Genomic DNA, 27,059 nt, shown 5'->3' on the forward strand with positions numbered 1-27,059 from the left:
TGCTAAAATAGTTGCATTATAATTATCTTCAGTTTGATCCAAATTAGGAACTATTGTATTTTCCTCTATTAAAAAATTATGCAACACAATGAAAGCCAAAATTATAGGTTATAGTTTGAGCTTTACTAGAAACTAAATATATGGTTATTAGTAGAACAGTAGTCCATATATTAGGTATCAATAAAAGATTTATAAATAATACCTACAAAAACACAAATAAATTCATCTGGACATAAATCATTTACCATTTTCAGCCGCTATTATGACATTTAGATGTTTTACCAGCAGGTTTTACGTTTTTGCTCTTTGCGCAGAAATTGGCGCAGTTCTTGTACAAGAATCTGTGTCTGACACAAATTCTTGTATCGTTTTTGATATCGTTTCTTGTATATGTGTATGACACTATGCATTTTTTACATATCAGAAACGATACAAGAAAATGCATAGTGTCATATAGCCTTAACAAGGAATTTCGAGAATAGCAATCTCGATTACAAGGCCAAAAAATCGAGATAAATATGTAGAATGCAAGCTATGTCGAGTGAACTCGAGAATAAAGCCCAAGGTCATGATTTTAAAATGTGTGTATTTAGGAAATTTATTTGCAATAAATGTAAAAAGTAGGACATACTACAGCAGCATGTAAAGTTAGGAGAAATAATTTTGTAGAATAGGTACGTAGAAACCGATGATATCAATGCTGAAGACAATACCTCAGAGGTAGATGGTATGGTAGAGATGTTACACGTGGATGTTAATAGTGTTCCAGTGGTATTACCAAAAGGTAAAATTGAGGAACAAAAGGGAACAAAAGTCTATATAGGAAATCATGAATTAAGTTTTAGTAATTTTACCCAAATTAATGAACAATGTATAAATGAAATTGACTTTAAATCACAATTAAATGTTTTATTAAAAAAATAAAGATAACTACTAAAAATATGCTGGTTCGATTGAGTGAGAAATGAGGAGGTCCTTACAAAGTCGATATCAATTGGTCAAAGAAAGCAAGCTGGAATACTTCGGTCACGTTATAACACACCCTGAAAAATATATGAATTTTTACATCTGATCATTTAGGGAAACGTCCAACATAAACGTGGTCCTAGTAGTAGAAGAATATCATGAAAAATCTAAGACAATGGTACGTAAAATCGACTACATCGTTATTCAGAGATACCGTCGATAAACCAGGCTAGCGTATACTGTAGCCAAGAGCCAGGGCATGGAATTAGAAGAGGAAGATTTCAAACAGAGTTTTGCCTTAACTTCATTATCTAGCCAAATCAACTTATGCTATTGGAATCTATTTGAGATTTAGAAGTAAAATAAAGTAATCAGTTTTATTCGTATAGTCTTAAAATATGATATAAATATTTTTTATAATATAAAAATATAATAACATGTATTTCTGAGAGTTGTTGCAAACAAATTTAATATTTAGCTGTCAGTGGATTACACTGGTAAAGCTCATTCCAAATTTTCATCCTGTCAGCGTCTGGATTCACATCCATCTTTAGTTGTTTTCCAATATCTAAGAAATTCAACTGACCATTCTGTATCGGCTTCCATTCAATGTTTAGATTATTTCCTGGTGGTGTTGGATTTCCATATTTGGCAAAGTTTGTCCATAGTGTTACCATTCGATGTATATAAGTTTTATCTTCATCTCCAATGTCTGTTGTCAAAAGGTTTTTAAATAGGTATCCCAGTTCATCCCCGTGACAAGCTCCTAAAATGTGTATTGAATTTTCAGAATATTAGAACTAGATAAATACAAAAAAAGGAAAAAATTAAGAAATGAACAAAATATTTGCTTTATATGGTGGGTCAATAATAGTACGGGATCCGAATCTAGGTCGACACTCACCCATCTGTTTAGGGGATGAAACTTTTTTTAATTAAAGGACCCCCAACACTCCTTATGGAGAAGTGATTCCGGTCAAATTTAACGAAACTTTGGTCAATGATAGTCCTCAGTGAATAGATTAAAAAAGTCCATGGCACCTAGGTCTGAAAAACTATTATTCTCGAGATACAGCCTTCTGAAGTTCTTAAATTCAGGAGCTCGGTTTACGTTAAGTGACCCTAATTCACGGTCAAGTGAATAAAAGTATCTGTTACTGAACGAACACAGACTCCTTTTCTTCATACATATTTGCGTGTTGCATATGAATTCGTGGTCAAAAATAGATTCATTGTATTTCAGTCTTCAGAAAACCTCCGAAAAGTCCTCAGAAAACAGAAGAAGTGCGATGGAAAATGTGCTGCTAGAATGACATAACAATTATCATGTTTTCATGAATGCTTCTTCACACTTATCCAATAGCAGTATAGCTGCAGTTTCACCTTATCTTTGGAAAACTAGTGAACAGTGGCATATTTAGGGGGGAATAGGGGAATTCCTCCCGTAACACGGTACAGAATTAAAGAAAAACTTGTTGAGACATAATTATTACACGTTGAAATATGTTAGCATTCATACAACTTGCTACAGATAGAAAAATTCAACCGAATTAAGTCGACAGTTAGGAAAATAAAGGGAACTTATTGCACATGTTATTACTTATGTATTTTATGTAGGTTGAGTTTATCTATTTTATATATTTTGAGGTTGGTGTTTTACTGGAAGTCGCCCCCCTCTCCCAAGGCAAATTTTCTGCCACTGCTACTGAAGTATCCTGATAGGTGGTTAGTTAACAGGACAAATGATGCATCTAACCGAAATCGGCCAAATCTTAACGTACAGATAGTCGAAGATGACATAAACCCGAGCATTCAATAGAAAATTGTAATTAATATTTCGCTTTTACCTACTACCATGTATGTACTTTGTTCCTTCTTTTAATATTGAGATCAAATCCATTTTCTCTACTCATATCTGATATGCCGGAGATTATTCTTTGCAAATGATCTAAGCTATTTGCAAATACTACTTCTTCGTCGGCATATCTAACGATTTTTAGAGGAACTCTATTCTGCATGCGTGAAAACATGAGATGTCTTGTTCTCCTCTAGCAGCACTTATTGTGGTTGTTCCTCAATTTTCTGTAGGCGCTTCAGTAGCAGTGGCCGAACATTTGTATTGGGAGAAGGGGCGACTTCCAATAGAACACTAACCCCTAAATACATTTTTTTCTATTTAACCTCCCAATTTATTTACAATCTGTAAAACAAGTTACAATGAGTAAATGTTGTGACCACTAGTGTAGGTGACTTGGAGAAAATGATTCATTAATCATTTTCTTTACAAATATTTTACATGGATATAAAACTGTTTGTCTCTGGGAATTGCGGCACATATAAATAACTAAAATCGCGAGGGTAAATCACTAGGTGTATTTCGTCTAAGTCTTCGTCTGACTGGTTGTCTCATCAGGTTTCTGGCTAGTACATTTGGATGTTGTGTCAGTCGGTCTTCGTATTTCTGTGCAAAGTTAGTAATTTCTTCTTTTACTGTTGCAATTTCTAGATCGCGTCTAATAATATTATTTGCAACATACCATGGGGCATTTGTGATTATTCGAAGAACCTTCGACTGGAACCTCTCCAAGATTTCGATATTGGAGTTTGATGAGTACCCCAAAGTTAGATCCCGTAACTCCATATTGGCTTCAAAATTGCTTTGTAGACAAGTACTTTATTTTTCATCGAAAGTGATGATTTGTGACCAATCAGCCAGTAAAGGTTGTGTAATTTGAGACCAAGTTGTTTACGCTTCATAAAAATGTGTGTTCTCCAGTTTAACCTTGTGTGTTTAACCAGGTGCATTCCAAGGTATTTGACTGTTGCTTGCTGTTTTAGTTGATGGTTGTTGATATATACAGGCGGGCAGTGACATTTATGGTTTGTGAAGGTAATATGAACCGACTTTGTTTCATTTGTTTGAAAACGCCACCGTTTTAGCCAAGTTTGCATTTTGTTGAGGCTGGTTTGCAAAAGTTGAGAAGCTATCCGTGGGTCCTGATGTACTGACATCACTGCTGTGTCATCTGCGTATGTAGCTTTTGTGGTTTGAAAGTTTGTTGGTAAGTCCACTGTGTACAATAGGTATAACACTGGCCCCAGAACACTGCCCTGTGGAACTCCGGATTCAACTGGAAATAAAGACGTGCGCTCATCTCTATGTTGTACAAAAAAGTAACGGTTATGGAGGTAGAATTTAACAATTAGGAAGTAAGTGAGAGGAAGCATTTTTTTTAATTTGTATAGAAGGCCTGTGTGCCAGACTTTATCGAATGCTTGCGAGATGTCTAGAAAGGCGGCAGTGTAGTACATGTTGTCTTCCAATGCTCGATTAACAGTTCTGCATATCCGATGAACCTGTTCTATGGTTGCGTGTTGGGATCTGAATCCAAACTGGTGTGCAGGGATTAGTTCTCCTTAGGTACACCATTATTTCCTGGGTAGTTGTTTAATAATTTTACTGGTTATAAGATCGAAGCCTGGGGACTTTTTCGATTTAAGATTTTGTATTATTTTGATCACTTCATTTACCTTAAACTTTTCCGGTGGAAGTTCTAACTGGTATGGAAATCTAAAAATTGTTGGATGGATGCTTTAAAGTTTTGATTAATGTGAGCAAGGAAAGGTTGAGAGACGTCTGTGAGATATTTTGCAAACACTTCTGATTTTTCTTTATTGCTTTTGGCCCATTCGCCGTTTTCTGCGCGAATAGGAGGGTTGGTTGATTGAGTACGTTTAAACTTTTTCGTAGCCTTCCATAGAGAATAATCTGTACTTTTTTTTTGCTGATAGATTGCTAAGATATTCTTTAATCCCATCGTTTTTTTAGTTATTTCGGAGAGTTTTGAATTGAAGTGTAGCGTGGTTGAGTCTGGTTTTGTCCTGAGGCGCGTGCGTTCTTTGCCATGTTTTTCTTAAATTTCGTTTTTCTATGATTTTTTTTCTGATTATGCTTGGTAGCTCTTGTTTCATGAGCGTCGTGTTTTTTAGGGGTGTTGTTTGCCAGATTGCTTCCTGTATAATATCGTTAAAGTTTTGTACGGCTTCATCTATTTCATAGTTTGTTTTTAAAGGTATGTTTAGGTTTAGGCTGTCCTCAATCACCCGCCTAAACCTTTCCCAATCCGTATATTTGTTGTCCAGTTTCGGTGGTAGCTGTATCTCAACAAGTTCAGTACTTATCGTAATCAATACAGGCGAGTGATCCGAGGAAAGGTCAAAGCAAGATTCAATTTTTTGCGATCTTTTTGGAATTCCTTTTGTTACGCAAAAGTCAAGTGGATCTGGTATTTTGTTCATGTCGGTTGGCCAATAAGTAGCTTCACCACTGGAAATATATGAGTAGTTGTTACTATTCATAGCCGCTAGAAGCTGTCGTCCTTTTGGGGTGATTAATCTTGATCCCCAATATGTATGTTTAGAGTTGTAATCTCCTCCAGCCAGGAATGTGTTACCCAACGTTTTAAAAAATTCTTCAAATTGTTCTTTTTTTATCTTGTGTATTGGTGGGCAATAGACTGCAGAGATTGTTAGTGAGCCATGCCAATCTTTAATAACTATGTTAGTATCCTGCAAGTAGTCTTTTTTAAAGACATTAGTCTCGTAGTGTTTAATATTGTTTTTGATTATAATAGCAGGTCCACCATGGGCTGTACCATCTAGGTGTCTAGTATTGTAAGTTGTGTAGTTAGGTATTTTAAAGTAGCTTCTACTTGTGAAGTGAGTTTCTGATATTGAAATTATATCAATTTCGTGACTAATGATGAAGGTTTTTACCTCCAGACAATGTTTGGCAAGCCCGTTGGTGTTCCAAAGTACAATTTTTAATAACTTATTCATTTTGTTAAATTATTGACGACTATCGTTAGGATGTTTAGCAAGTGTGGACAGTTGTTCCGCAAATCCTTTAAACATCGATTTTAGTTCAGACAGGTCGTTAGCAGGAGTAGTGTGTTAAATTTGGTGCTTGTAAAGTATTCTGAGATGTGCTTGCTTGAGGTAGTTAGTTTGTTACTGCTTGTGAGTAGCTAATGCCGGGATTGATGGTTCTTCCAATATTACTCGTTAGTAGGGTTGTAGGTTGTTTTTGCCGTAGGGTTGGATATGTTTTTTTCTGCAGTTCCTTATATAATATAGTACATCTTTTATAATTTGCCGGATGGTTTCCTTCGCAAAGAATACACTGAACATCGTCAGATCTTTATTTTCTTGTACAGTGTTCAGTAGCATTATCTCCGGTGCATTTTACGCATCTGGGCCTATGTTGACAGTATTTTTTTGTATGCGCATATCTTTGACATCTACTGCACTGTGGGATTTCCCTCCTTGTGTATGGTGGTTCAAATTTAATTTTGTAGTTTAGGAAGTGTTCAACGTCGTAAATTGTTTTATTATTTTCTGCTGATTTTAAGTCAATGAAGAACATTGATAAAAGTTGCTTAGTTTTGTAATTTTTAATGTTCCACATATTTACTACTGAATGCCCCAGCTTTTCGATTTCTTCTTTTAATTCTGACAGATTGGCTGAGTAGTGCATGTTTTTTAATACGACTCTGAAGCTGTGTTCGTCACGAGGCCTAAATGTATGGAATTCTCTTTTTTTATCAGTTTAAGCTTTAGTTATTGTACTATAATTTTCTTTTTCTTTAGGTTGTATTTTAAGTTGATCGTGATTTAAAACTTTTATCCCTAAAAACATAATCAGAATCAGTTCCATCAGACTTATTTACTCATGAACATACCATGGGATACAAAATAGACGTCGGATTTTCCAAACACATCAAAGCTATCCCACACTACATGAGTAAAACAAAATTAAGGTATGTAAATAAATAGAAATACAAGTACTACAGTATTTGATGGAAAACATAAACACTCATACCAATAAGTATGGTCTAAAACTGAACATCAAAAAGACTAAATTCATGATTGTTACAAAGAAGCTATACACCAATATGAATTTAACCATAAATAATCAGCCAGTTGAAAGAGTTACGTCCTACAAATATTTAGGGGTTTGTTTCACTGATACTAATGACCATACAAGAGAAATCAAGGAGCGAATTGAGATAGCGAGACACTCGTTTGTCAAAATGAAAAAGTTTCTATGCAGCCGGGACATAAATATAAACTTAAGAACGAGAATGTTAAGGTGCTATGTTTTCTCCGTTCTGCTGTACGGCATGGAAGCTTGGACTCTGAAAAAGATAAACATCAAAAACATTGAGGCATTCGAGATGTGGTGTTACAGAAGAATGTGGAAAATACCATGGACAGAAAGAGTAACAAATCAAGATGTTTTGCTGAAGATGGGGAAGGAATGCGAAGTCATAAAAACCATACAAACGAAAAAACTGGAGTATCTAGGCCACATAATGAGAGGAGAAAAGTACTCTCTGCTAAGACTCGTAATCCAAGGAAAAATCTCGGGAAAAAGAAATGTGGGACGTAGGAGGATTTCTTGGTTGCGAAATTTAAGGGAGTGGTATGGGTGCAGCTCAATACAGTTGTTCAGAGCTGCGGCCAACAAAGTTAAGATTGCTGTGATGGTAGCCAACCTCCGATAGGAGACGGTACTGCAAGAAGAAGAAGAAATACATGGGAGCCTAGATACTAGAAGTGAAAATATTTCTACATTTAATATCGAAATCGTTATTAAAAAAAAACATTGAAATTTTCAGCAAAAAAACATATTTCAAAAAACTGAACAAAGTAGGTACATATAGGACTGAGTAGAAAAGTAAAATGTAGACATTTTTTTAAATCTCGATACCCTCTCTGTGACACAGTGGTAAGAGAGCCTACCTTTGGAGTCAGGGGTCGTGAGTTCGAATCTCATCAGGGTAATGAAATTTTTCATTTATTTAGCGAGTGAAAATAATTTCTATTCTTGTGGGATCGGTACTCACTGAAGGAACCGCAGACGTTCGGATACAATTAGCGTCTCTTTGTAAAGACCATGCCCCGCTAACTCTAATAAAAAACATGTAATCGTATTTATTTTCCTTCCGTTTAGTCAGAGGCGCTGATGTCGGCATTGTGATTGGTGGAACATGATTTTTGACAAATCCTGCGCTATCTGTATCTTTGTTCGTGTTCGTGTTCGTTCGTTCGTTGTCGTTCACTTATTTTATATGGTCGGTTATGTGATGTGTTTGGTGTTTGTGTTTAGTTTGTCACCACAAAAAGCTGATATTCAGTCGTGTTTTTTGATATTTTTGTTATTTCATAATCTAGTACCTTTTTAAAGGTAAGTTTTTCTGATTGTAGGTACTGTTTATCCAACAGTTTTAAAATACACATTTTATTTCGCGTTTTGTTGTTGGGTCTAATGGCCGATCAGCTGTTGTGTGCAGCCGATAAATTCAACAAGTAAACATATATTTAATCGAAATTAAATACTCATATTTCTATGTAAAATGTCAAATTATTGTATAAATAAATAATTAAGAAACAAAAGTTGTTTGTGTTTTACCTTTATTGTCCACTTGAATAAAATAATATTAAATATTGGAAGTACCGTATGGAGGCTATGGTGTACCTAACGTGGAGGCTAGATAACGCTACCCTTCCTATCCAATCAACAGCAAGAACGTTTAAAATTTCACACCTATCATGTCGAAGCTACAGACCACTTATGTGGAGGCCAGATTTGTAGTATCCTTCCAATTTCCCAGGTGCTGAAATACGTGACATATTTTTTGAAGGGTAAGATCGCATTCTACCAAATCACACAACACTTTTTTCTATGGTAAAGACCATAAAGTCGATTTTTCAAAGTACACACTACACTTGGTATGTGATTGCAAAATCTACTGTGCCATACTAATGGCCATTAAATATCGAGGCAATAAGCTAAATAAAAAATCTTGATATTTACGATAAAATACATTACCTGGACGTGTATCATTCACCATTTTCTTCAGCATGTTAAGGCCTGCGTCCAATGAAAATCTATAAAAATATACAGGGTTCTTTGACACTTTCGCTTGATTTTTTGCAGAAGTGATTATTCCAGCCGCAAACAAGGCATCCGTAGATAACTAAAAAATATAGTTGGTGTTATATTTTCTTCGGAGTAAGGTAAGCTATTTATTTTGTTTTTCTTTGTCATGATTATTATTATTATAGGAAAATGGAAGAAAAAACTACAACTTGCTAAAAAATGGGCTTTGTATGACAGAAGGCTCCCTCTTGCGGAAAAAGAACTTAAAACGTATATATGTTACAGTTTAAGTTGATTCTCAGTTAGAGTTGACTATTCCTAATTCGAGTCAACTCCAACTAAAACGACCAGTAAAAGTTGATTTGAAAAATTTAATTCAACTTTTACTATAGTGGAGTCAATGAAGGTGGATATGAGTTATTACCTCAGATTTCGTTGAACCTCCATCGATTTTCATAAAAATTGGTGAGTGGTTAAAGGATACCTCAAGGAACAAAGGTGACATAGTGCCAACTTGCGCTTTTTGCATTTTAGGGGTGAAATACACCCCTTTTTTTAAATTATTTTTTAGATTTCTGAAAGTGCAGTCACTGTAGTTTTCACTTCCTATTTTGTTGAACCTTCATCGATTTTCATGAAAATCGGTAAGTAGTTATAGGATACCTCAAGCAATAAATGATATATAGCATCAACTTGCGCTTTTGCATTTTAGGGGTGTAATACACCCCTACTTTTTAAATTGTAAAAAATGCAGATTTCCGCATTATGGCGCAAGTAATCTCGTTTAATTAAGAAAAATAAATATTTTTTTTTATATTTATGTGCATGAATTACATTTTTTTTTTATTTTTCAAACCTTATAGCAACCAAAAATCCGAAAATTAACAAGTCGAAAATCACGAAAACCTTATTCTTCTATATTTCTGAAAGTGTAGTCACTGAATGTTTTCACCCACGATTTCTTTGAACCTTCATCGATTTTCATGAAAATTGTTGATTAGTTAGAGGATACTTCAAAAAACAAAAGTGATATGGCACCAAGTTGCGCTTTCTGCATTTTAGGGGTGAAATCCACCTTTTTTTTTAATGATAAAAATGCAGATTTCAGCATTCTGGCTCAAGCAATCTCGTTTAATTAAGTAACATAAATATTTTTTTACATTTATGTGCATGATTTATAATTTTTATTAATTTTTTAAACCTTATAGCAACCAAAAATCAGAAAATTAGCAAATCGACAATCACGAAAAAAATTAATCTTTTATATTTCCAAAAAGGCAGTCACTGAAGGTTTTCACCCCTGATTTCGTTGAACCTCCATCAATTTTCATGAAAATTGGTAAGTAGTTAGAGGATACCTCAAGAAACAAAAATGATGTGGTACCAACTTGCGCTTTTATCCTGGGGGTGGATGTTACCCCTTCTCATGGGTGAACACTATTTTATTAAAAATAACCCCATAATTAGATAGAGGAGTAAATTCTAAGCAAACTTTCTTTTATCAAGTTTATAAATTTTTTATTTAAATAATATTTCATAATTTAATAAAATATTATTGGTACAGTAAAACCTGACAATAACGGCCACTAAAAATAGAAAACAATTGGCCGTTATAGAAATGTGGCCGCTAATGCTAGGTTTCCTTTTCCACAAATACATAAAATATAATTGAAAATTTATTTATTTTAGTAATTAAAGCAAATCTAATTAAATATAATTCTACAAACAAACGGAACATACTAAAACAAAATTCAATTTACTACAATATAAAACAATATCTATACGAAAAAACAACTACAAGAAAAACAGAATTTTTGTTTGTTTTACATTTTTTTAGATAAACGAAACATACTAAAACTAATTTAATATAGGTAATACATAATATAAAACAACATACTATAGCTGCTATGAAAAATACGCTTATCACTAAAGTATCGTCGTGTTTCCATGCTATATTCAACAAAACCAACTTGGTAGGGCCTTTAATTAGATATCGCAAATCACTTTGGCTGATTTTGTCTGCATATATATTATGTTTGAGGAATCCCTTTTTTTTTTGTGAGACTGGATATAGGACATTTCTCAAGTATGAATTCACATTCATGGTATATCGTTGCTATACAGGGATCATAATCTGTGCAATGTTATGGTACAGGCTACGTTAAATATGAAGTAAATGTGGAAGATATACACTGGTTATTCATTTCAATTTAATTTGATTGTTTTTTAATCGTTTACAATATTTAAAATAATTAAAAACATAAAGTTAGGGATTTCAAAAATAAATTCTAATGCTAAACTGCTAAAATTCTAAATGCTCACTGGCAGGGTGGGAAATAATAAAGTGCCATACAATAGCACTTCATTACAATGCTCATTACAGGCATTACAGGCCGCTCCGTTTGAGAAAACTCATACTCTCAAACTTTGAGAAAACACTCATTCAGTTTCGACCAACCCTGTATTAGCTAAAATTAAACGTTTTGCTAGATTACTAATTTTTAACAATAATAGATTATATTAAAAATCACTTGAACATAAATTGATTTTCTGATGTCAAATCACTACAATTATACAGGGGGTGAATATTGCTATGAAATTTGAAAATAAAAACGTAGTTATCTTTTAAACTACTTCGTATAACATCACAAAACCTGATATTTTAAGAAATAAAACATAGAGGAGAATCCAAAAATGTAAAAATATACAGGGTGTTCCATTAAACAAAAGATAATTTTGTTTGACCCTGTCAATATGGGTGGCACTGTATATTTGGAAATGTATTTAAATTCTGATATTATCTATGCCCCAATGTCACCTAAATAAACTTTTTTCGTATCTCCTACAACAAACGACTAATTGGACTTCCCACAACCTGTATACATAAAAAATCTCCGCTATAAAATTTTTTCAAAGAAAATGTTATTGGTTTTTTTAAAATAACTCCGTTAAATTTTGAAATATGAGATTTATTCAAAAACCATTACAAAGCTAAGTAAAAGTTCTATAACACTGTATTAAACATAATTTTCTAAATCCTTTATTTTTTTTAAATACAAGGTGAAAGGGCCCCGGTTACATGGTTCTCGTAGTAAAATTTAGGTTTTAAATGTTTCTATCTCGGTTATTTTTTGTCGTAAAAAAATATTAAAAAAAGAAAAAGCTTAAATAAAGTTAAAACTAAAATTTTGTTCCCTACCATTTTTTAAGTATATTGAGTATTTTTGGAGTTATTATCAAAATAAAATGAAATTCACTAAAATTTGATAAGTTCTAATTTTTTTTAATCGTATTTTTTTTTCAAAAATATGCATTCTAAACCGGTCAAAATTGTTGAAGTTATTACTCATGTTAAAATAAATAAAGTTTTTAATGGGTTACTATAAATTTTAATTTTTGTGGAAATGACGTATGTTTCATTTTTCATTCTTCCCTAAAAAATCTGAAAGGGTCCTCTTATTTCCATCATAACTTGCTTAATTTTGATGCTATCGACTTCTTATATAGCTTTTTGATAGTTACCTTTAAGTACTTTATTAAAATGTTTAATATCTATATTTAACAAAGTGCATCGTTTTCCTGTTATTTAAGCTTGAATACTAAGATTTGAGTACTCGCGGAAAAAAAAATATACATTCAATTGCATATAACTCACTTTGTATACGTAATAAAGGATTTTTCGAATAAGGAGCTTATTTATTTTTATATTATCTTTGATTTTGGTAATAACAACTTTTTTGAAGAAACTTATGGTTTTTGAGTTTTTTGTGAAAAACTGCTTTAAAACATGGATTTTTTTCAGGAAAAATCAAAACTTTTGATCTTTAATAACTCAAAAACTATTGATTTATTGAAATAACTTTATATAACAAATTTTACTTATAATTTGTCCCTCTATCGATTAGTGGTATTATTTTTAATAAAATAATTTCCACCCCCGAGAAGGGGTGGCATCCTCCCCCAGGGTAAAAGCGCAAGTTGGCACCATGTCACCTTTGTTTCTTGAGGTATCCTCTACATACTTACCAATTTTCATGAAAATCTATGGAGGTTCAACGAAATCGGAGGTGAAAACCTTCATTGACTCCACTACTAGTTTGAGTTAACTATTCCTGAATCGATTCAGTAAATGTTGATTATACGAGTATAATCTCACGTGCTTTTTTGATGACTGTGCTTCTCTTTGTTTTGACGTTGCAACTTCTTCGCATGATTTAAACATATTGGCCAGGAAATGAAGCTAAAAAAATGGCAAAAGCTCGCAATTTTTTCGTCCAGCATCGATTTGTACAAAAAATTTGGGATTAGGCTCATTTTACCCTCTAGTTCATTTTCTATATTGAGCCGTTGTACGCTTTTGGTTTTTTAAGGGTGATAACTTCCCCTAATTGTAAAAAAAATATGAAATAACATTTTAAACTTTAATATGGTCAACATTTGGTTTTTATTAGTTAAATAATGATTATTTATGCTTTAGAATATAATATCATATTTCAACTTTTAAAATCACCCTTGTTGGAGCTACATAATATAAAAAGTTTATTTATCCTAAAAAAATGATTTCGGGTTGCACCGATTTGCAAAAAAATTTGGGTGTAGGATCATCTCATCCCGTACTTTGTATGCTATATCATGCTCAAGGGCGTTTATTATTTTTAGGGGTGTAAAGTACCCCTTATGTTCAAAAATTATATAAAAACATTGTAAACTTTAATATGGGCATTAAAGTCTGATTCCGTTTTCAAAATGGGAAAAATGCAAAGTTTTTCCGTTATTTGGCATTGAATATTTCAAATTAGGCATTTGTCGAAAAAGCTAACCTTTAACATGCCATATCTCAGTTTGTATTGGTTGCAGAAAAATTATAAAACTGGATTTTGTTTGTGTTTTTAAAAGATAAAATGTTTAAAGCTACAGTTTTTTGATTAAATGTATATTTTTGAGTTATTCTCACCCCCTAAAAAGTCGATCTCTTCGTCGAAAAACTGTTACCTTCAACCGCGAATAACTCGAAAAATATTAGTTTTACGAGGAAAACGTAAAGATCATTTTTTTCTTAGAATTGCATTTTTTATGGATTTCCATGGTCAAAATGTAATGAAAAATTTCCGCCCCCGAGATGGGGGGCAACCACCCCTAAACTTTTAGCGTACAGAGACATGATATAGAAACTGATCCTTGGGCTATTCCCTACCTTCTGTGAAAATTTCAAGTAACTCCATGCTGGACGAAAAAATTCCAAAATGCTTCATTTCCTGGCCTTATATCCAATAACATTATTTAATTTCTAAAATCGGTTGTTTGTGTGAATCAACTTTTCCTAAATGGCATTGGGAAGAGTATACTTTAACTAGTTGTAGTCTATCTATTTTTACTAGTAAATGTTGAATAAAAATCTTAATTTTGTGTTTATAATAATCAACTTTTACTGAAACCAGCCGTTTGAGTTGACTCGAACTAGAAATAGTCAACTCCAACTGGATAATCAACTTGAACTGTAACATATACATATACAAAGACGAATCGAGTGAAGAGTGGCCAGGTGATTTTAGATGAAGGAAATATTGAAGCTGAGGATGGCTGTTTAGTCAACGGTTCTATATCTTATGAATAAATATTACAAGAAGTACAGAAGGAGATAGAAAGCAACGGGGAATTTAATCGACACAGAACCTACCGAGACACCTACAGAAAATCGTCATGCAATGCATGCAGTTTCACAAATTATTTTAAATCGATCCCTTTCTTTATCTTCAAGATACTTTGCAAAAGTATGGATGGCCCACATAGTCGGCGACTTTTACTGTTCCGACATTTTCTGATGGAAAGCGATTGTATAATGAGTCTTTCCATGTTTTCTGCGTTTGCTATCATAACATGTCCAAAGTATTCTAGTTGTTGGAGATGGACTTTACTGGAGAGTCTTTAACTAACTTTTAGCTCTTTTAAAATTGAATTATTTGTCCTACGATCTGTCCAAGGAATTCGTAACATTCGTCTCCATCAGAACATTTCAGTGGCGTCTATCTTTCTTCTTTTCGATTGTCTCAGGGTCCAAGATTCCCATCCGTAGATCAGTATTGGGAATATTAAGCAGTTGATCAACCTTATTTTTTAAAGCTTTTGAAATTCGACAGGTGTTCATTTTTACTTTATCGTACTACATACGTAGTATGAGTATAATAAATAAAGTTATAGGATGGTGCAAAAAAAAAATTTCAGGTTTCACTTTTTTTCGACGTTTTGAGTCCCCCTGAGTCTAAAAAGCAATTTAAAAAAACATGTCGGAAGTATGTACGTACGTACGTATGTCGCCACCGCCCAGCAAAAACTACTGGACCGATTTCGATGAAATTCGGTATGAGTAAGTTTAAGAGAATTTTGTCGAAAAACTAAGCCTTCGAAAAAAATCTCTCAAAGGGGGGCCGAAATAGGGGGGTTATTTGGGGCCCATTTTTGCAAATTTTGACCGAAACGAATGAAATTTAACTTAAAGTTAGCTCATCGACAGGTAAATAGAAATACGGAATTTGACATTTCCAAATTCAAAATGGCGGCCAGCATGGCTGGCCGCCCACCCGACACACAATCTAAAAACTTGTTTAAGGTAAATTTAATTTGAAAAAATATTTATATAGCCTAAAGATGGGGATATAACAAGAATATTATCGTTTTTCAGAAAAAGTTATGGGTTGCCTATATTTAAGGAGTCAAAATTTGACATAATTTTGAACTAGATTTTCTCAAAAATGGCTCAAAGGAATTTATTTATTTTTTGTCATATTTTTGATATCCTGTCGGTAAATTGAATAACATTAGTATGATTTCTTAACTCCTCATAGGAGGGGAGTTATGAATTTTTTATAAAGAAATATTCGAGTGCCCGTAACTTCCTCTGTAATAGAAACTAAAATTTGAAATTTGGCAGACATATATAGTACTTTATTGTCTATTATAACAATAAATTTTACCCACAATATGGCTTCCGGTTGAACCGGAAATGAAAAAAAAATCTTAAACCTTTAGATATTTTTACATATTTTGAAAGAATGCAAAATTACCTTTGTAATGATATAAAACTCTTTGCTGTAACTCAAAAACTCGAAAAGTTACAGAAAATAGAAATTTTGCTAGAATCTTTTGTGTGTCCTCTCTCACGCGATCATAGCAGAGAATAAAATGATTATTATAGGGCAGTCAATGAGAGTATTTGGCTCCGAATTTCATCCTACTACATCGATGTACTTGATATTTTCACAGTTAGTAGGGAATAGCTCAAGAGACAAAATCTACCCTATATATTATGGAGCTTTTATCTTGGAGCAATTCCCACCCCTTCAAGGGGGTGGAAAATTTGTTGGTCAAAATAAGCATGGAAGTGGCTAGAGAACCTATTTTTAAGTAAAAATTGATCTATACTTTTTTTTGAGAACTCAATACTTTTTGAGTTATGCGTAGTTAAAAATTGGCCATTTTCATTTAAAAATGACACGTTTTCGGACGGTTTTTTGTGAATACCTTAAAAACTATGCATCAAACTAAAAACACTATATAAATTTTTTTTAGATTATAAATAACAAAGAGATTCGTTCCTTCGTAAATTTTCTATAATACAAAAAGAGATATGGTAGGTAAAAAGAGTTTGTTTTTTGGTGCATGCTCAAAGTGCTCATGCTTTTGTAGTGTTTGAAAAGGCCTTTAAAACGAGCACCGTTAAATGTCTGTTACATTCAAACTAAGCGAGATATGGTGCAAAAAAATATATGAATAATGTACTTTAAGGAAAAATGAGAAGTACATACATTTAACCTCTCATCCACCAGAATTTAAAATGCATTGTTTTTCTTTTGCAATACCTCTTAATATAGTGTTATTTCTACTTTCAAAAAGTTGGACGGGTTTAAAATGAAAGGTTTTTGGAAAAAATAAGAACAAATTATAGAGGGCATTTTTAAATTCTCTTAAAATTCTTCCTTTTGCTCCATGCAATTCGAAAATAAAAATGTTCTATCCACGAGAAGTGGTGGGAACCGCCCCCATGGTAAAAGCGCCATAGTATATAGTATATAGGATAGACTTTGAATTAGGAGATTGGGCTACTCCCAAAATTTCATTAAAATCCATGCAGTAAAATGCAAATATTTTAAACTATTAATTTCTCAGAAAAACGAACTAATTTGAAATGAAAGTATGACTAATATTCTATTGATTTATGCAATAATCTATAGTGTGTCCCCGAAATATGGCATCGAACATTTTCTCAAATGCAGGAATTAATGATGCGTAGAACCATAAAATATTTTCAGGTATACAAGGTGTTTCTAAAATATCAAAATAACGAGTAACTTTGTTATTTTTTAGAATGCCAGTATCTAGTACGATAACGATAATAGATCGGTACGATAAAGTTCTCGGGCGGCCCTTCCGTCCAGCGTTTTTTGATTTTTCATTATCACATCTACGTTTAATCTCTACCTGTAATGGCCCTATGTGTGTGATCAATGATTTCAAATATAAATATGAGGTTACAACCTTAAACAGGTCAATTGTGGTTATGTGTGAATTATTGTTATGTAGACTATCCAATAGCATGATGTTTGTCTTTGATATGTTTAATTGCAGACCAAATATTTGACTTTCGTTTTCGACTGGGCGTATAAGATCAATCACCTCTGCTTGATTATTTGCAAGAACGGCTCTGTCTTCTGCGAAACATAGGTTGTTTCGCCTTTTATATCTTTGCCTTTTTCATCAAGATAGTATACAATACTTGTCTGACACCCCATTCTGGAAGAAATTCGTTTGAAAGTGTGTCAAGAACTTTAACTGATTCAGTAGTAGTAGTGTGTTCATATAGTTCAGTATGTTCATAGTGGTACGCCTACGAACTGGAAAGACTTGGATAAAATTAGTTTCCAAGCATACATTGGTCTTTTATTTTTAGCTCGAGTTTTTAAATCCCATGGTGAATCAACTGAAAGTTTGTGGAATAAAGAAACGAGTCATAGTATATTTCGATCAATACCGTCCCTTGAGGTATTTACAAAAAGTTCGCCAGTAATACGTTTTGATAACAAAACTACTAGACAGCATAGGAGACGTTATGATAAGCTTCTGCAATACGTGAAGTTTGGGAAAAATGAGTAGAAAATGTACCAAAATTTTTTACCTCTGATGAAAATGTTACCGTCGATGAGCAACTAGTTGCCTTTAGAGGCCGCTATCCCTTCAAGTATATTCAAGGCAAACCAGCGAAATACGGCACAAAAATTTAGGCTTTATGTACCTACTTATGAACAGTAAAACTTCTTATGCTCTAAAATTACAGATCTATACAGTAAAGCAGGTGCCGATCGAGAACGAAATCTGGAAATGCGTGTGGTGTGTGATTTGAGTAGTAGATTTGAAAGGCCACAATATTACTTTTGATAATTTTTTTACATCATAAAATTTAGGACAATTTCTTCTAAATAAAGTATAATGTCGGGGACTATAAGAAAAAATAAACCGGAGCATTCAGCAGAAATCGCGAATAAAGAAGTTCATAGTTCGTCTTTTTGCTTCACGCAAGATACCACCGTTGTTGACAATATTACTCAACATAAAAAAATGTTGTTCTTATGAGTACTCTGCATCATGCATCACTTTCATCAAATGAAAAAAGTATTGCATACTGATGCAATTTATTTGAAATTACGATTCCAATAAGGGAGCAGTGGATACTCTAGATTAGCTTGTTGGCACATATAAATGTAAGAAGAAGATAAATCGGTGGCCAATAAATGTTTTTTATAATGTGTTGGACATTTCTGCCTACAACGCGTTCGTTTTATGGACATCAATAAATCTCCAGTGGAATACCAATAAACTGGCAAAACGGCGAATTTTTCTTGAGGAATTGGGAAAAAGACTGGTGAAATCAGCCAGCGTTTCCAGAAAAAATATATACCAATAACTAAAGGTTCGTAAGAACTGGTAAAAATGACACGAGCAGTAACGAGTAGACAAGATGGAAATGCTAGTGAACCGTCTATCTGTATCTGTAAACGAGCACGCTCTAAAAACGATATCATGACTAATTTTTGATGTTATATTGATATATCATAAACATTTTGTAAAACCCATTCGTTGTATTACTGTCCCAGTTGTAAACTGAATTAAATTTTTGTAGATATTTGTTACTAGGCTTTTTTGTTAATGAAGGAAAAAAATACCTTTTAGTTTTGTTAATAAGGTTTAATTTACATTAAGAGGATCGGTACGTATTGTCGGCTGCAATGCTATTCAAGTGGGGATTCATTTTTTTCGAATCCTGAGAAAACTAATAAGTATTTTTGAAAAATTTAAACGCAGAATGAAAGATTACGTTATTAGCGAGGGCCGAAAGTCCCTGAGAACTTCTATAATGTTTATTTTAATAAGTTACAGTTTAATATCATTCAAAATAAACTTTTTATTTATTCTAAGGGACTTTCGGCCCTCGGTAATAATTTAGTCTTTCGTTCTGCGTTTAAATTTTTCAAAAATATTTATTGGTTTTTCGAAGGATTCGAAAAAAATGAACACAATGCCGTGGCAATATTTTCCAAATCTATCTTTGTCTTACAACGCACTCAGCCGAATATAATATTGTCAGCATATATTGTCAGTCAGACACTGACAATCAGTGACAATTTTAAATATTTGACATTGCATCGGGAATATGTTGAGTTATTGATTAAATATTATTGATATTGTGTATTTGATAAATAATTGATTTAAGACGTTAATAAAAAGTTATTTATTGTGTATTATTTGTGGAAGATCCAAGCGAAGAATACATCAGGATAATATATTCTGTGATCCAAGTATTTTGTTGTTAAAGATGTTCAAAATTGTAAGCGTTCCATAACAATATATTATTAAAAAATCACTTTAACACTTTTCCTCTTTTCTCGATTGAGTATTAGTCTTTGTTGTACAAATAAATTATTACAATCAATGAATACATAGTTAGTGAAAAAATTGTCACATTTATTAACTGAATTAATAATTTGCAATTATAAAAATAACAGTTATCCAAGAACATTCAAAATCCATCTCTATAAATGAATGATGACATTTTCAAGTATAATAGACTGACATTCTAGTAATGTTTACATATCCATACCAGTGTGAATTTTACTACCGTAATTTGCCGTGTAAAGACAGAAAAAGTAGGGATACACGTAAAATATTTGCGAATTATATACCCATAGCCTTAACAACATAATTGTTGTTTAATTAACCATAATTTTCTTCTTCTTCTTCTTCCTTTATTGGGTTATATCCCTCAGGATAATTCGCCCAGCTTACACCAGGGAAATACTCTTGTCTTGCTCTGGGCAGTCGAATATTTCCAAATATATATGTTAAAGCCTCAATTTTTTTTTTTTTAAATATATATTAGCAGGAACATCTTCGTATAGGGCCAGACAGTCCCTACAGGAAAGGCAATATTATACCATAAGGGTTAAGGCTTTTATCATTTGGAGGTCCAATATCTTTTTATATCTTTATCTTCTTAATTTTTTTAATTCAAATTTGGGAATTGATTAATTTATAAATTAAGTTTGGCTAAGTTAAGGAATTTAAGGATCAGGTTAATCCTACGTGGATTAAGGTTGGACATAAGTAGGCAAATTTCAATGGGAGTAGGGATATTTGTCTTGGCTAATTCTTTATATAGGTCAAAATTGGGTGACATATTTATAGGGCACTCAAAAATCAGATGATTTAAGGACCCAACTCGGCCACAGTCACAATATGGGTCATCTTTTACTCCTATCCTGAATAGGTGAACTGGAGTAGCACAATGACCTGTCCTCATTCTAATAATGGTGGTTATATGTCTTCTGTCTTGGTATGCAAAATTGTGGTACCAGGGGAGTTTATCTATCTGACCTACAATTTTAGAGTAAAATGAATTATTTCGATTTTTCCCCTGCCATTCTTGCTTCCACCGATTCCAGATGGAATGCTTGATATCTGGTAGAAAGTTGGAATAGTGAAGAGTGATACCAGCAGCTACATTTAAGGTTCTACCTATATTAGCTAGTTTATCAGCCACCATGTTCCCTTTAATATTCGAGTGTCCTGGAATCCATGCCAGACTAATATTAACGTTATTTTCTTTCGCTTCAATGATGCCTCTCTTGGTCATGAACGATGAATGTTCTGTTTCCATAGAATAGGTTGATCTGCCTATTTTCTGTAAGGCACTTTTAGAGTCCGAGCAGATGATTGCTTGTTTAATCCCATTTTTCAAAATAATTTGGAGGGCATGATTAATTGCGACAATCTCAGCCGTACATATTTGGGTATACTTAGGTAGTTTACTGGTATAAGAATAGTTGATCTCTCGGCTAAAGACACCAAAGCCTGCTGATCCTTCATCATCAACCGAGCCGTCCGTGAAGAATTTGGTGTGACTAGGTTTATTTAGAATTATTTTTTGGAGTTGAACTGAGGCAAGTTCATCTGAACGATTAGATTGGATATTTATGATTGGAATTGTTGATAATTGATGGTCTAGTTGAAAGTTATGGCATGGGTATAAGTCACTTAAATATAAGTTGGGATAAGTACTTTTAAATTTGTTTTTTAAAAGCACTAGAAATGGAATACTTCTGTTTTTCCAATGATTTTGGTTCCTTTGAATTGCCAAGTCTAACAGGTCGAGAGCGGAAATAATTGGGTTGCCAATTAACATTAAATTTTTTAATATAAATTTAGAGCTAAGCCATTCCCATCTAGATTTAAGCGAGATCTGACCACTTTCATTTAAGAGAGCATGAATTGGGGTAGATTTCATGCATCCAGTTATAATTCGGATACTTTTGTATTTTAGTTTCTCCAATCTTTTAATTAAGGAAGTTGGACAATCGAAAATTACCTGGCAGCCAAAGTCCAGATGGCTCTGAATCAGACCATTGTGTACAATTTGTAAGGTTTTTGGATCACTTCCCCAATAAGTCCCACAAAGAGCTCTCATCACATTCAGGCCACGATTTACTTTTAGTTCTATTGAGTTTACATATGAATTCCACTTTAAGTTTTTTTGAATATTTACCCCCAGGTATTTGACTGAATCCACCCAACCAATATTCTGGTTACAAAATATTACGTTAGGGGGAGAGATTTTCGTGTTTCCTTTTGTAAATAATATTGCAGAAGATTTGTTCTTAGACAGATTTAAATTGTGGTCTAGCAACCATGATTCCATCTGAATCAATAATTTATTTACATTAATTACCAATTCATTAATATCACTCCCTCTAATCAGAAGAACCAAATCGTCTGCATACTGAATTAGTTTGCATGAAGAGGGGATTAAATTATACAGGGAAAGACAATATAGGTTGAAGAGGATAGGGCTTAATGGGGAACCTTGGGGTAGTCCCAGACTTGATTTTCTTGGGCCATGGGTTTGTCCCAGTTTGTCTTTGACAAATAGCTCTCTATCATTTAGAAGGCAGAAAATCAAATTAGCCAGTTGGGTTGGAAGGTTATACTTTAATAATTTGGAATACAAGAGTGATATATTGACATTATCATAAGCAGAAGAGATATCTAGAAATATGCCAACAGTGTATTGATTTTGAGCGAAGCCTATTTGAATTGTTGAGGTGAGGTATGTAAGGCATTCCGTACAACCTCTACCCCTTCTAAATCCTAGTTGTAGTGGATTAAAAATCTTATTATGTTCCACAATCCACTCTATTCTATTCTTTATAAGAGTTTCGAGCATTTTGCCTACACATGAAGAAAGAGCTATTGGTCTAAAGTTTAACGGATTATTACAATCTTTATCTTTTTTGATTATAGGTAAAATTACTGATTGTTTCCACTGAACAGGAACTATATCCGTTCTAAGACTTTCATTGAAAAGTTGAATTAATAACAAAGATCCAACAACGGGAAGATTTTTTAACATTGAGTAGGAAATCTGATCCAAACCAGGAGCCGAGTCAGATTTAATTGGGAGGGAGTTCTGATACTCGTCGAGAGCAAATGGCGGTTCTAGGGCTTGAGGAGATCTAACCAATACTTTATTGACAGCGGAAAGGGGGGTTAAGCAACATAGAATTTCGTGGGATATAGGAGTAGAGGGCAATTGTGTATATATTGAAGGTTTCGAAGCCGATACCTTATTAATTTTCTCCCACACAACTTTTAGAGGAGTGTTTCTATTTAATTTACTGCAAAATAGTCTGAAACTATTTTTACGTTTTGATTTTAGGAATTTTCTTGATTTGGCTATATTCTTTTTAGCCTCGATATAGTTTTCCATTGAGGGGATATTTTTAAATTTTTTTAAGGCAGACACTCACGCAGAGACGACTTCAGCACATGAGTCATCCCACCATGGAATGTGGTATTTGGAATTATTAGGAGGGTGAAGCCAAAACCATAATTTTTTTTGTTAATAAAGTTTTATTGATCACCATTAGCTTAGTTTATTTCGATTAAGGAGCGTAAACCATAGTTGGGTCATATTGATCCGAACAGTACATTTGCATAGTTGACTCGAACGGGACAGCAGGGTTAAAGCAGAGCAATAATATTATTAATTAATGTATTTTTTGTATGGAAAAACAATGATGTATTTTGAATAGTTTTTTGACAGTTACATGACAGGGATGAAAGTCACATCTGAGAAAGGATCGTGTTAGCCCATAAGCAAAGCAATTAGGTACCTACCCATGTATCTAGTAGGGTGGCGCTGACTGTATATAAAATACTTACATTAATTCGTCCAACCGGATCAGCTTCTGGACGATAAAAATTTCTTAACTTTTCAACTAATCGTTTGACTTGTTGTGCATCTGTTAAATTTGTCTCGTATGGTAGTATCTGCTCAATAGGTATATCTTCTCCCTCTTTTGCCCCGTTCATTCCAAGTGCCGACAAGAAGTCTAGAAGAAGACCTTCACTGTCGGTGTAACCCATTATCACTGGCACATTGTTGTATTTCCCTGACTGGATGATGTCGATAGGTTTCTCTGTCAAAAATGCTGTTGGGTTGGGTTTTTCTATCACTGGGGTTATTAGACCGAAATCTACAAATAGCTTCTTAGACTAAAACATAAACTAAAAGTAAATTTAATAAAACTCATAATCAAACTATATCAAAAAGTAAGAAATTATCTACCTAGATACAATACAGTTAGTGAAATCAATAACTAATGCTCCACTCGAGTCAGATTCGACTTGGAAAATTAAGCTGCATATTTAAATCTAAAAGTTGCAATCTCAAATTTATGTGTTTTAGTGAGTCGCTCATTTAACGAGCATTGCCACACTATTGCCACCCATTACCTGCCTTGCCACACTAGGTGAAATACGGTATCCGCCAAAATAAACAGTACCGAAATTAAGATGGCTGTGAAATTGCGCATGCAAGTTGGATTTATCATTATTGGTATACTTGTCATTCTGTCTACTTGACATTACGTTACTGTTAAAGTCTTTATTATATATGGTTCCATCTACCGAAGAAACACTTTTTTCAGTAGAACATCATTTTCGCTCATACGTAGTTGGTGGACGGAATAAAGGCCCTTGTTTAAAACAACTGTCAGAAAGATATCAACAACATTATAACAAGGAATCCCTTAGTAAAGCTGTAATGCTAGCGGTTGATGAATAGCTTTAATGCTGGGAACGCCTTGTTAAAATTTTGTTGATATCTTTTGACACTTGTTTTAAACATGGGCCATTATTCCGTCCAACTCCGTATGAGCTAAAATAATGTTTTACTAAAAAAAAATTTTCTTCGGCAGAAAGAACCATAATGACAAAGATTTTAACAGTAACGTAATGATAAGTTGAGAGCTAATGACAATTATACCAAATATGATAAATGCAACTTGCATGGGCAATTTTATAGCAATCTTAATTTCGGTACTGTTTATTTTGGCGGATATCGTATATGAGTATTTAGCATGCTGGCCTAGAATATCTGCTTCATCAGACTATTCTACCATGTGATGAGCTGACAGCATTACGTTTCAGAATTCGTAGGGACAAAATGGACACGGACACAAGCAGGCATGTTCCAAGAGAGGACTCGGCACCGAGTAACTTTTCCTCAAATAGAACACACCAGCAGAGAGCAAGCCATGGTCCTGGACACTGTTTCTGCCCAAATGGGTCTTAATGATCAAAATCATGATCGTACAGCTGAAGCTTCAGCACAGCAAAGTAGCTTTTTGTAAAATTTACTCTTGCTGTGGAAAGATTTAGATTAAAAAGCTTCCAGAGAATACGATGAAAAATCGCAGTCAAAATCTCACCGTATGATGAGTCAGTTGTGGTGCAGCTGTCTGGTGATTTGCTGATTCAGTCAGTTGTAAATGAGTTAATGACAGAGCTGCAGCAGCTATGTCAAGTTCTTAGTTGATCTGAGTTTATTTATTTAGTGGAATCTTATTAACACGTGTCCTTCTTCTTCTTATTGTGCCGTCTTCTAAAGAAGGTTAGCGACCACATCTTTAAACGCTTTCCTATCCTTTGCTACGTGAAATATCTGTTCAACACTTCTTCTTTTTCTGCAAGTGCCATCTTCATTCCGAAGGTTGGCGATCATCAGGGCTATACGTATTTTTGAAACTGCTGACCGAAACAATTCGTTGTTGCTACAGTTATACCATTCCCGTAGATTCTTTAGCCAGGAGTTTCGTCTTCTTCCTATGTACCTCTTTTCTGCTATTTTCCCCTGCATAATTATCCGAAGCAGTTCATATCTTTCGCCCCTTGTAATGTGTCCCAAGTATTGCAGTTTTCGTTTTTTGATCGTAAATATGACTTCCTTTTCTTTATTCATTCTTCTCAAGACCTCGACGTTTGTGACTCTCTGCGTCCATGATATTCTCAAGATTCTGCGATACATCACAGTTCAAATGCCTCTAATTTTTTGGTATCAATCTTTTTCAGCGTCCGTGACTCCATTCCATAGAACAGCACAGAAAGAACGTAACATCTCATCAGGCGAAGTTTCATTTCAAGGCTCAAATCTCTTTCACAGAACACTCTCTTCATTTTAGTGAATATGGATCTGGCTTTTCTCTTCTTATTTTAATTTCTGCTGAGCTATCGCTGAGGTATCTTATATCTGATATGAGGTCTTATATCTGATATTACTCAGGCAAGATTTTTTCTTTCCTCCCAAGCCATTCCTTCCCCCTACTCTTTCTTCCATAATGACGTGTAGCAGAAAGCATTTATCATCATCATCATTTGACTCTACAACTCTATGTGAGTCTGGGCCGCGTTTACTATTTTCCTCCATTGTTGTCGGTGCTGAGTGGCTATTTCCCATTACTGTACTCCCATTCCCGTAGATTACTGGCTACTACGTCCTTATATCTCTTTCTTGGGCGAGCAACTGATCTTTTGCCATCGGGCCTTTTCCAGAATGAGGCGTGCAGAAGTATTTCATCACTCGATCTTAGCAAGTGGCCCGCTTATCTTATTCGGTTTGTTTATCATTATGTCTTCCTTTCCATTTTCCTGTTGTCTCTTCTCTGCAAGACGCATAAATAGTCCGCAGTATCTTTCTTTCAAGTACCAGTAGTTTTGTCGTTTCCCGCTGGTTCAGAGTCCATGTCTCGCTTCCATACGTTATTGTGGGACGAATCATTGTCTTATATACTTTTATTTTTGCTGGTCTCGAGAGTATTTTTAATTTAAGTATAGTCATTAATGAGTAATAGGTATGCCCCCTTTTCTGCAATGATCCTGGCTGCCAAGTCCTTTTCATATTTATTTTCAGATGTTATGATCAGGTACTTGAATTCTTTGACGACTTCAAAGTTGTGTTCATTAATTGTTACGTTTTGTCTAATCCTAATTTTGTCACAGAAAACATGGAAAGGCTCATTATACAATGAAAGGTGGAAGGCAGAAGATCACGAGGAAGATCTCCAACAAGATGGATCGATCAAATTACAGGAATATGCAAAAAACCTATGCATGAGTTAAAATAAGCGACCAGAGACAGAGATCTTTGGAGACGGACAATACACGACATCACGTCGACCACTACACTCCCTCCAGGGGGTCAGGATTGAAGAGATAGAGTCTAACCCTTGGGCTTGGGTTCTTCATAACCACCATGTACTTGGTC

At 33.9% G+C, this 27,059-nt stretch overlaps 1 protein-coding gene across 3 annotated transcripts in view; it reads right to left on the reverse strand.

The window, feature by feature from the left end:
• Positions 1-1,324: 1,324 nt before the first annotated feature.
• LOC114330901 (juvenile hormone esterase) overlaps positions 1,325-27,059 on the reverse strand; it is a 143,831-nt gene continuing 118,096 nt past the window's right edge. For all 3 annotated transcript variants that reach the window (XM_050649026.1, XM_050649035.1, XM_050649028.1), the window contains exons 5-7: positions 23,678-24,010; positions 8,861-9,008; positions 1,325-1,732 (exon numbers count right to left, since the gene is read on the reverse strand). In XM_050649026.1, the coding sequence (XP_050504983.1) occupies positions 1,434-1,732; positions 8,861-9,008; positions 23,678-24,010 (780 nt within the window). In that variant the 3' untranslated portion in view covers positions 1,325-1,433. The remainder of the gene's footprint in view (positions 1,733-8,860; positions 9,009-23,677; positions 24,011-27,059) is intronic.

Source organism: Diabrotica virgifera, chromosome 1 (assembly GCF_917563875.1).
Source record: "Diabrotica virgifera virgifera chromosome 1, PGI_DIABVI_V3a".
Classification (NCBI taxonomy): Eukaryota; Metazoa; Arthropoda; class Insecta; order Coleoptera; family Chrysomelidae; genus Diabrotica; species Diabrotica virgifera.